This window comes from Populus alba, chromosome 17 (assembly GCF_005239225.2).
Source record: "Populus alba chromosome 17, ASM523922v2, whole genome shotgun sequence".
In the NCBI taxonomy this organism is placed as follows: domain Eukaryota; kingdom Viridiplantae; phylum Streptophyta; class Magnoliopsida; order Malpighiales; family Salicaceae; genus Populus; species Populus alba.
Window position 1 is genome coordinate 17,514,094 of NC_133300.1, and position 12,384 is coordinate 17,526,477.

Consider the following 12,384-nt stretch of genomic DNA (forward strand, 5'->3'; position numbering starts at 1 on the left):
AAACAGTCAGCTGCGAATTACAATCAAACTTTTTGATCCTTCAGTCCATGTAAGTTCTTTGAATATCTCAGATCGTGCTTTTCATGAGTGAATGCATGCTAAACTCATGCATATTATTTATATCACCATATTGGAGATACAGTTCTGCTAAATAAAGCCTTTAATTTTGTTCCTTGGAACTTTTATCTTTCCCATCACATTGATAAACTTATCTGCTTATTGCCAGGCTTTTCCCATGCACGTGAACAATTGCAGCATCAATATTCTGATAAAGTCCATGCTGAAGCACACAATTCCATATTTAAAAACGATTCGCTGAAAAATATAGTGCCAGATCCAGATGTACCCGTGGTTGTGATGGCAAATTCACCAGAGTATGTCCCCTGGAATTGGAGGAACAATTCTAAAATTGTGACTTTTGGATTTTGTTTATGCACTATTTTCTGCTTTCAGTTCATGCCAGGTTCAATTTTCATTTTCACTCCATTTTGTTCCACATATAGGCGATAATGTTTGTTTTGTAGGTTTGATTTGCAACCTGGAGCAAAACCTAAAACTTGGATCTGGAGATAGAGATGAGGCTCTGCTTTGGATTGTTGGCAAACTTGTCAACAGAGGGAATTGGTCATCAATGGATCAGGCCTCGACCACCGAGATTGCCAATACAAGATGGCGAAGTAAGGACATTTTTGGGTCAAATGTTTGATTGCTTAATGGAATTTGCTATTTTTCCTTACACTTTTCAAACTTATTTCCAGCTAGTGTGGCTCAATCCCGATAGCAACCATGAGCTTGTATGGGATCATGGGATGTGTGCTGATACTAGCAAGGGAGCAGCCGTTAGGGACTTGATTGCAAAAGCCTTGAAGGGACCTCTCGCCCCTGCTCAACAGGAGGTTCTTCTACTGCTCTATATTTCAATATATTATACACAGATACATTTATTTAAAGAGATTTTTCAAGTAGTTTTGACCACAAATATTGTTAGGATTTCATAAAGGGCTTTTGGAATCTTAAGAAATGTGAAGCTCTAGTTCAGAAAGGATACTTTTACAAAGCAATCGCGCAGATGTTTGTTGACCATGTCTATTTGACTATACTATATCACCTACTATTTTCAAATGGCTAGCTTATTTTCAGCCTACTTTTTAACTACGGAGCTTCCATATCTTAACCTCTTCCCTGCTTTCACACATCCTAGCTGCCTTTTGCCAAGTTTTTTTTTACCCTATTAAGATGTTTTTGAATTATTTTTTCCTTAATATTATTATATCAAACTGCTTGTGTTTTTGTATGTGTTTGTACTGAAAATGTTGAAAATATTAGCCGAGTGCTTGAGCTTAGTTTGACAGGTTATATAAATTTGTGTCTGTGTTGAGTTGCAATGAGATCCCAAATTATTCATGACTGCGATTCTCTGTGATTGAAATGAATTTAAGGGGTTCTGATTAAAGCTAAGTGCTTCAGATTTAATTATTGCTCATAAGGTTTTGATTAACTCAATAATGACTTGTAGATAGATCATCTTGATGGACTTTTCAAGTTCATATTAAACTGTAAAGAGACAATTTGCATGCTCAACTTCTTTTTGTATAGTTGTTGCATAAATGGTATTGAAAGGAAGTAATGACTCCAAACTCTCTCTTGTCCAGCAAGTCTTGGTGGAATTGACTAATGACCCAAAGCTTGTATATCACTGTGGACTGGCACCAAGGAAGTTACCTGTATGTCATATGACACTTCATTCTTCATTCTTAATATGAGTTGTATTGCTTGAAATTAAGAGGCCCTTTTCATCATGCCATCAGGAATTGGTGGAGAACAATCCCCTTATTTGCAGTTGAAGTTCTTACAAAGTTGATAAATTCTCCTGAATTGCAGAGTATGTGTTTGGAGCTTGTGATTTTTTTATTCCTTTTGTTTTTATTTTTCCCAAGTGTGTGATATCTGGTTTGATGTTTGTTTTATATTTGTGGGTTCAGTTACTTCACAGTTCTTGTCAATATGGACATGAGTCCTACATTCAATGGAAGTTGTAACCGGCTTACAACAGCAGTTGAACTTCCAAAGGAGTTTGTTCGGATGTACATAACTAATTGTATTTCTGTCTTGTGAAAATATCAAGGTAACATTCAATGCCATGAATATTTATTGCATTGATTTTTGTCACAGTACTGGTTGAACAAAATAAAGTTCTGCTTGAGGAACGCAGTTGGTCACGGACCATTTAATAATAGTGGGAGCCATAATGAAAACATTTGATGAAATTCCACTGAGGTGATCATGGGGAAAATGAAAGCCAAGCATTCATTTGCATGTATCATGTTAGAAAAGATTTGTGCTACTTGGTTATTTGTGTGTGCACACAGATACAAGCATTCAAAATGTAGTAGTTGTGGTGTTGGTATTTCTTAAACTAGTCATATGACAATTTTCTCATGCAATTTTTTCTACAAGACCATGAAATTGCCTCATTTTCTAGGATAAATACATGTACGAGATCAGTTTTTTTTTTTGGTTGAGGTCATAATCCAACCAGATATTAACATAAGATTTTAACTTTTCCTCATTTTCTAGGATAAAATACATGCAGAAACCGACTTGTCAGACTTGTTTGTTGTTTTCCTACAGAGTCTGATCCGAAACAGAATTTATTGATGGTCAGTATACATTTCTACTCGTGATTGAACTGTTATATTGGCCATTTGACATGAGTGCATATGCAGATGATATCCTTCGTTCTTTTATAGCCTAAACTCATACATGAGGTTTAATGCAATGAGAAGAAAAATAAAAGAATATAAGAACTCAGATTGCATTATTTTCCTGACATAAATTAGAAAAAAAATATTTTAGAAGTTTGTTTGGCGAAAACTGAATCAAGAGGAACAAATTATTCTAATCATTTATTGTGATCAAAGAGAAAAGTAATGGGTGTTGGGACTTACAGTTGAAGATGGCATGAAAAAAGGAATACACTTGTCGTAAATGTCTTAAGCTTGCAGAACAATTAACTGCATAACTAATTGTATTGCATGGTGCGTATTCTTTTTTTGGTGTTTTCATTTGGAAACAATTCTGTTGAAATCTTTTGTGGCGTTGCAGTTAAGGATCTCTTCATTGAAGTCCAAGCGTTTTGCATTGAGTTTTCACGGATTAGAGAAGCAGCTGCTTTATTTAGACTCCTTAAGACCTTGGAATGAATGGTCCGTTTGTATTCCTCATGCTACGCACTTCTTTTCCTTTAGTTTTGCAGTTAGAATTTTCATCTTCCCTTTGTAGATAATGAATCCATTCTTCCTTTTATATTCTAGTTAGTGCACCCAACTTTTCTTTATGACTTGGTTACCTGTGTGGCTTCTGATTTACAAGGAATGGATTGAGATTTTGTTTGGATAAACCTCCACATATCAACAGAAAGCACAAAGAGGAGAGAGAGGAAAGGTTTGGAGAAATAAGGAAGGGGAAGGAAGGCATTTTTATGTAATTTCCCTTGTTGTGTGCCAATTTTTCACAGTTTGTCATGTTGTTGACTGTTTATGGAAGATTTGGTGGTTCCAGGGAAGGAATTTTGAAGCCCTACGGTTCTTTTTTCGTTTGAACTATAAGATGATATAGTTCTTTCCCCCTTTCTTTACTGATCGTACCACGACCTGGAAAGTGGAAACTTGAAAGAAATCGAGCTTTGCTACATGATGACGAGCTTGGCTACATCACTGTAGCTGGTGCACTGTAACGAGTGAGGTAGACCTGGATTCCTCTGGCTTCGGTTCGATTTTCGAGTGGAGGCTCGAGTCGTGTGATTTGTCTGTAGTCAAGCAGCGATCAGGCCTGCTGACTATAATTTGTTCATTAACCAAGCCAACCAAACCATGCAACAGAAAAGAAAAGGGTCAAGTTTACCAAAGCCATGTCTATGGCCCGTCCAAAAATAAAATCTTCTCTTATTATTCTCTTGACATTTTATCAAATTTCTTCCATCTCTAACATGCACAAGGTGTTTATAATGTGCATTTTCTTCCATTTTCTACATTTTATCAATTTTTTCACTAGTTGATTTTAAACTTAAATTAGACAATGAGTCAAGTTGGAAGGTTTTGAAGTTGACTTGTTGGGTTATGTTTGATTACAATGCCAACTATTTTTTTTTAATTATTATTATTTTTTCTTTCAATTGAATTATTTTTGGTTTTTTTAAATGATTTTGTTATTTAATATTGATTGATTTTGAATCACTATTTATAATTTATTTCAGTTTTTTTTTCTATAAATCATTGTAGTTTCAAATAAATATTCCAATACTTTTTTTTTTGTAATTAAAAAAAAAAACCAAAACTTGTTAAAAAACGTATAGAGTATATGATTCGGGTATATGATTCGGGTTGTGGATTTGGTGAGTTAAATTATAAAGTCTGAGTTGATGTAATGTATTATGATTTTAATATTAAAAAATAAATATTATTATAATTTTTTTTTATATCAAACTATATTTTTTTAATGAAAAGAGCTTAGCTCACGAGTCATTTTAATACCCACCCATTCACAACCTAATCTAGACCGGTGTAAGAAAGTTAACTTGTAAATCACCTGGTAAACCTAATAATTCACTAATGACATAGTTAGAACCCAATTAAATATTTTTTTTTTAAAGTAACATTGTTTTGATATGACATTTAATCCAAATCCAAATTAATAATTATGCATAAATTAGCTACCTTCAATAAAAATATCTATAAGTGCATTATTCTGACTCGCTTAATTTTTATTATTATTATATAGAAGGTTTTATCAAACATGAATTCGTTAATGAACATTAAAAGTAATTAGCATGATAGAAAAATCTAATTAAGGAAGAAAAATAAATAATTTTTTTTGGGAGGCGGGAAGGCACAATTGGCTCCCCGCCATTTCTACTGACAACCCAGAATAAATAATTAAACCGAAAGCCACCGAGCTGAAGAAGTCTAAAAGAATCAAAATATTTCACTAGTGTCTGTAGAAGAGAGCAAGCGATAGAGATCGGGAGGGCGAGAGATGGTTAAGTTCCCTGAAGAAAATGAAGATGGACCCAGCAATCCATCTCGTAAGAGACAAAGGGTTTTCTTCAACTTCCGGTGGTTTTTCTGCTGCTACTTCCAAACCAAGAGACCCAACAGCATCTAGAGAATGAAAATCAAGAAGCAACCCAACAGCACCAAGAGAATGAAAATCGAGAGACAACCCATCAGCACGAAGGAAATGAAAATCAAGAGACCCAACAGCATGAATCAAATGAAGAATATGAATTGACCGAACAACCTGAAGCAAGTGAAAATGAAGAAACCCAACAGCATCAAGAAAATGAAAATCAAGAATCTTCTGACGAAGAGGATGAGTATCTTAGTGATGGTGGGGCAGAAGCTGAGCGAGAGGATGACGTACTCGACAAATTAAGCAGTTTTCTTGGCGATGGTTGCCATGTCAATGACCCTCATGGACCTGGATATTCTTGATTGCGCAATCTGCTCATATCCCTTGACTATCCCTGTTTTTTCAGGTTAGATTTTTTTTCTTTTTTACTTTCTTGATGCTGTTGTTGTTTGGTTTCTTTATGTTTTCTGTGTTTTTTTTCGGTGCTGGTGTTTATTGTTTTTCATTATTGTTTTATTTTTTATGGGCTTGATTGGATAAGCTCAGTTAATGTGAAGTGCTTGATATTTTCAACAAGGTTATTTACAAACACATGCTTAGAGGCTATTCTGTTATCTTACTATAGCTTCCATTTCTTCATGGTGCCGTGACAGTTTTCTATGTGTAGTGTTTGGGGATGGTGGAAGGATGTAGCTCCAAAGTATGAATTCTTGGTTGATATTGTAGTTCAGAGAATAATGTCATGTTTTCTGGTTGCTGGTTATGTGGGAGATATGCGGTGGATTCAGTAGAAACTCAAGCATGCAAGCTCCATCGTGTATATCTATATAACGATATCGGCCATGATTTTTTCTTCTTGTAGTTCCATGTCGAGCAAGACTCAAAACACTGGTAGAAGACTCGTTGGTTTAGTGCTATTGTAGGACTAAGAAGGTTGAACTAGGATTGTGGTACAATATTCTTCAAATAAAGCTGGAGATAGGTTCTCTTGGAAGGAAACGTTTAACATAGTGTTGCCTAAGGAACAATTGATATGCCTTAAAAATGTGACATGTTCGTAGTTTAGTTGAGATATGGCTAAGAAATGTAAAAATACAAGTAGAATGTGGTGGAAGAATAGATTCGATATATATAATTATTGTGCAAATTGAGTTTTGTTTGGTAAGGTTTGCTTAGAGTCGTGTCTTTGTATTTGTTATTTGGAGTCCAAAATCCCAACTTGCGCGATACTCTGCTGCCCCAAAAGCTTTTAATTCTTGACTTAGCTTACAATTAAATCTGTTATTTGAGTAGATGAAATCAATGTATGATTTGCGTTATTGGCTATAGCAAGTGGTTTTGACATCACCTTATTGAGAGGTGATGTTGGTGTATATTCCAACTTACAAGGAGGCATTGTTGTGCATCTGCATGTTGTGTTATTTTTTATCATCTAGTAAACCTTGTCAATAAGTAGCATCAGTTGATTCTCATTTTCTTGGTAAATATTCTTGTACCTGGTTTGCTTGTCCTTTTTGTTTATTGTCTTTTCCTTACCACGTGTTTCCTAAGTAAATGGCAAATTAGGTTCTTTCTGTTACTTTGGATTTCGTTTTTCAATCTTTTCATTTGCACGATTCATTATCATATCTAGCTAATCTCATAGTTTCTTTCTTTTTCTCTTTTTTTTGGGTGCTTATGGGGGGAATTCAGTGTGAGAATGGGCACACAGCTTGCTTTTCCTGCTGCAGTAAACTTGCACACAAATGTCCTACCTGCTCGTTACCTATCGGCAATAATCGATGTCGGGCTATCGAGAAGGTTCTTGAATCAGTAAGGATACCATGCGAAAATATGCGGTATGGGTGTGGAGAGACATTTATTTACAGCGAGAAGTACAACCATGATAAGAGTTGCATCTATGCACCATGCTCTTGCCCAATACAAGGTTGCAACTTCAGCAGCTCTTCTAAGAAGTTAGACCCGCATTTGCGTTGCAGGCATGTAGGTGATGTGATACGCTTTTACTATGGGGGGGCATTCCCTCTTCCCTTATCTGTTGGTCAAAATTCTGAGGTTCTCCAAGAAACTGACGACGGTGCTATATTTATTCTTCATCATCATGAAGAAACCTTTGGGAATATTGTCACAATTAGCTGCTTGGGGCCGCCCACATCTGCAGGAGAATACTTCTACGAGCTTTCAACAAATGAATACTTCTACGATCTTTCAAATAAATCTCAGGGAAAGAGTTTCAAATTCCAGTCTTATATGCAGAGTATTCAGAGCAGGGTTGATCACCCTCTCTCGGCGGGGCTCGTTCTACCTCCAGGTCAGTTTTTTGGTACATCTAAGATGATATACCTTGATCTCATCATATGGCGTAAGGGTGACTGCCCTTTAAACATCCAAAGCAGTACAAATGCCAATTAATGGTGTTACGTTTATTGACATTATCATCTGCTCCAAGCACTGGCTCAGTCTCTCACTTTTTTACATTTTGAGTAGATTTTATTGTTAATTAATGAGACTATAATGCTTAGAGAACTTTAGTCTTTGTTGAGAGACAGATGAAAGTTGTATTGCGATGCCTCTTTTGCGGTGCCTCTTGAAAGCTTTTCTTTCTTTCTTTCCTGTCTTCTTTCGTAGTTGATATTTGCAAATTTCTTTCGGCTATAAGCTTCGTCCGAATTTCTATGGCTGTAGAAATTAGGTGGGCTGCATACAGTCATCTAATTACGCTCGACTCAAAGTGAAGAAACTGATGTTGTATGCTTCCTTGCGTTCCAGGCCTTAATTCACTTATAAACTGTGATTAACCTCTATGGATTTAGACATGCAAACTGGATTTTAAACATGATTGATGTACGGCTAACACTCGAAATTCACATGGTTTAGTACTCACACAAATGGTAATGTCAATTAATTTTTAAATTAGGTCTTGTAAATGAAATGACTCATAATTCATCGCAAAATTAGTCGTGAACGTCATTTACAGATTACAAACCCTGGTAAGAGTGATTGTTTTTGTATTTAAAAATATTTTTTGATTTTATTTTTTTACTTTAAATTATTATTATTTTTTATTCTAAATTATTTTAATGTGTTTGATATATATTAATTATTTAACTCTGATGGAGTGTAACTCAATTAGTAATGTTTTAAATTTGTTTTTTAGAGATCACTATTTCTAGTCTCACAATCCTATGGTTAGTGGAAACTTACATGAACGTTAATTTCAGAACTCGTGGATTAGTCGAGGTGCACGTAAGCTGGTCCAGACATTTATATTAATAAAAAAAATTACTTTTTGAAAATAACACAATTTTAAAAATGTTAGTGGAAAATAACATAGTTTTAAAAAGTTATTGAAAAATAATATAGCTGTAAATAACTATTGAGAATGTAGTAGTTGTTGAAAATTGTTATTTATAATAATAATTTAAATAAAAAATTATGATTTAAAATCATGATTTTTAATGAAATAGTATTTCTAATAGTGATTTTTAACAATAAACAATAACAATTTAAAATTACAGTTTCATAATAAAATCACAATTATAAATTCCGTTTACAATGCATATTTAAACAACCTTCTTTTTCTCCCTATCACTTTAAATTATTAAGTCAATGTCACTTTAAAAATTCCAAGAAACAAAAAGTCGTAGGAAGAACTTTGAATCAGTTTATATATATATATATATAAAACTGATTCCGTATTGATGTGTGGACTGCTTTAAACATTCCTTACTAATGCAAAGAAATATATATGTTATTCTTTGGGAAATGTGAACATCGCTGTAAAGATCGGATCAAATGGCCGAATCTGAAGACACCGTCTCCATGCTTTGAAAAACTCAAGTATGTGCATCTGAGGCACTCTACCCAACCACTTGCAATAATAAAAACAGAACATAGAATTATAAGGGGGTATATTTAAGTTTTATAAATTTTAAAATTATTAAAAATTTACATAATTATTCACTTCAAAACTAATAAAAATTAATCAAAATATATATAAATTAACCCATATACCTATATTAATAATTAAAAAAACAGACATATACAAGAAAAAAAAGAACAAGTTTCCTAGTAATATAGCTGCCAGCCCATAAAAGATACAGGCTTTATTTGTTATGGCAATGGAAAACACAAAAAGCTTGATAATTCGTCAACATTGAAATCCAAAAACGCATAACTTTCATCAGTTAATGTTGCGCTTTAGCAGGATAAAATGGTCGACGTGTTGATGCGTCGCCCCATTGAAGACAGAGTCATAATTCTCTGCAAACTTCTTGGCAAAATATTCGAATATTTTGTCAACATCATCCCTTCCAAAGTGTTCTTCCAATAGTCCCTGAAAAATAGCTCTAAATTGCGAAATAGCAAACTGGACATCGAGCTTCCTTTTCGTCATGGGATGATTCATCATGTTCAATCTCTCAATACAGAAATGTCCATTGTTCTTTATAATCTCTTCCAACTCCTTAGCAGAAGAGTAGTACAGAGGCAAATTAAAGGAATCCACCTTTTCTTCACTAATCACTCCCTGCAAGAAATATTAGTATAGTTCAATGAAATTAATAATTGAAAAAAAAATAAAAATAAGAGCGTATACCATACCGTTTTGCTTCTCCGTTTCTTAATATTCTTTTATCGAAGAAAACAGGTAAATAGAAAAATTAACAAATAGATTATCTTTCTTGAAAAGTTGAAGACAGTTCCTTCACATGATAACTACGAGATTTGTAAGGAATTGCCTCCTCTGTCTGACCTCAAGAGTTGTCGTACTTTACTAGCACAACACCAACTCCTTGCAATTGCTCCAAATACTCAACGCTTTTTTGTTGAAATTCCTCTAATCAATACAGGCGAGTTTTATATGCTTACCAATTTTGCCATGTCGATGAGGCAAGACCCGAAAAGCTCATTGCATATTCCAGCTGCAGTTTGAGACAAAAAGATTTCGTCAGGAAGACCGAGAATTATGATCACCATCAATCCTCCACCAATAATTTCTTGAGCTCTAGCATTCAGAAAGTTATCCATATCCGTTTTGAACTGAGCTGAATACGCTTTTGCTACTTCTTTTGCAGTTCCACAGCACTGTATGCTACCCTTATTCCATGCCGGAGATTTCTTGTCCACAACTTCCTCTGGAACCTTAGAGAGCCAGTGCAAGGAATAGGAAGAGTACGCAAGATGGAGCGTTGACTTGGGGAATAAACGACCATAAAAAGTACCAGGCACTCCAGCAGCGAAGTATTTTTGATAAAATGGAAGGGTTCTGAAGAGAGTGTTGAAATCATTGGTTGTGACATCGTTGAAGAAAACTTGGAGCTCTAAGGGCGGGGAGTTTTGGAACTGGGCATGGTATTTCTGCTCCACAGCTTCTATGATTTTCTCCATTGCCAAGAATGTATTCGGACCAGCAGAACATCCAAAATCTGCGATTCGAAATGTGCAAACATTTGAAGAATCAAAACAAGGGCTTTTAAAGTCAAGCGTCTCTTTGATGCCTTCATTCATCAATTCATTCACGACGTCCAACACTCCCCTCTGCACTTGGCAATAAGTAAACACACTTTTGTAATTAAACATCAGACATAAGTGTTCTATTGAAATTAGTCTGTAGAAGAAGATACTGAGAGAAAGAATGTATACCTGATAGGAAGAATTTTGGGCATAGCTACGAGGTCCATCTCCACCAACCATAGCCCATGATTTTGGCACTGTTTTGGTCTCTTCATTTTCCATCTCTGTATTTCTCAACTTGATGCAGGTTTGCTTCCTATATATGGTAGCTCTCCTTCACATTCAAGAGAAGGGTAGATCTCTCTATATCAGTAATTCGCCTCTTACTTCTTCCATCGCATAACTACAATAAAATTATATTATGTGAGGGGCATAAATTAACAAATGCAAGTAACATTTGATTACTTAGTATTTTCTTTTTATGTAATATATGTTTGAATTCAAGAACTTTTGAAAGGAATATCAATATTAATATTACGTTGAGCTGTAATTTATTGACTGATTAATTAATTTTTAAATCTTGGTGTGGTTTTTATAGATTAATTAGTTGTGATTATATGGAGTTTTTTTTGCAAGTAGAAGGGATCCTGACATAGGTTGCGTATCAAAAATCCTAGCTGAAGAAGTTTGGATAAGTCAAATGATATAACAAAAACTAGCCATAATTTTTAATTCAATCATCAGATTACGCTGAAAGGTTGCCATAACATTTTAAAGTCCATGTTCCTAGTATATAATAGAAGACAACTTCATCAAAGTTCGAGAACTTCTCATATTTAGCTAAAAAAATTACCGCTTGAGATTTTTTTTTTATTTTCCTTGTCGATTTTAAATTTTCTTTTTCTATTTTGATTATTATTTTTAATTTAATTAGCATTTTATTAATTAGAATTTCTTTTTCTTGTATTTAAATAGCTTTGTAGGCTATTTTTTCAGAAGAGAATATATAATCACAATATATGAGTTTTTTTTTCTATAATTTTCTATATAGATAAGAATTGTAACTTTACGCTTGAAAACCCTAGTTTTTTTCTCTATAATATAAGGCTATAAAATTTTAAGGATCGAAGAACTCTATCCACGGTATACACAGCATCACTTATTGATGAATATTTTTAAAAGTTGAAGAATATACATATATACATGATTAGAAAGATGGAAAGCGTTAGGGCCTGAGGGGTATGGTGTCAAACAAACGTGAAACTCAAGAGTTTCATTATATACACACATACATATAATATGCCACCTTCGTTAATTAAAAATAAAATAAAATCATATATTTGATCTGATGCTGCAGAAAAGCTTTTCCTCTCTGTGTTCACCAGTGCTTTTGTAATAGATGGATCATAAATAATCATCTCATAATGTTGACTTTTTCAACCAAACAAGACAATATCTTGACTTTGGTGGGTGCCGTGGACGATGATTGGGGAATGGTGCTCGGTGTCTCGGAATTTGAATTTGGTTTCAGCTCCCATCTTTGCCATGTTGCATCCCGGTGTGGCAGTATTGGTGCAGAATCCTCGCTGTTTTGTTTTTTATTTTTATTTTTTATTTTTTTGTGTTGAGAAATTGTCAACGATGCTGTAGAGCTTTGCGTTTAATTGTACAGAAGCATCATAGTATTCGTGATAAAGAGTTGTTTTATTCCCTTCTGGGAATTTTATCCCTGTTAACGAATATTCTTGATACATCAGGGGAAAGAAAATAACAATAATAAAGCATTTCCACCCTTTCTGG

General features: G+C 34.3%; 2 protein-coding genes and 1 pseudogene across 6 annotated transcripts in view; 1 reads left to right on the forward strand and 2 right to left on the reverse strand.

Annotated features, from left to right (window-relative positions):
- Positions 1-12,384, reverse strand: part of LOC118039631 (histone chaperone ASF1B) — a 101,033-nt gene that overhangs the window by 53,972 nt on the left and 34,677 nt on the right. The window lies entirely within an intron of this gene.
- On the forward strand, positions 358-3,400 carry LOC118058525 (uncharacterized; annotated as a pseudogene).
- Positions 9,246-10,973, reverse strand: LOC140954132 (loganic acid O-methyltransferase-like). The gene is made up of 3 exons (XM_035071223.2): positions 10,774-10,973; positions 10,000-10,668; positions 9,246-9,658 (listed from the first exon to the last, which is right to left on the reverse strand). The coding sequence occupies exons 1-3, from the start codon at positions 10,864-10,866 to the stop codon at positions 9,314-9,316; spliced, it is 1,107 nt and encodes a 368-aa protein (XP_034927114.1). The 5' UTR covers positions 10,867-10,973; the 3' UTR covers positions 9,246-9,313.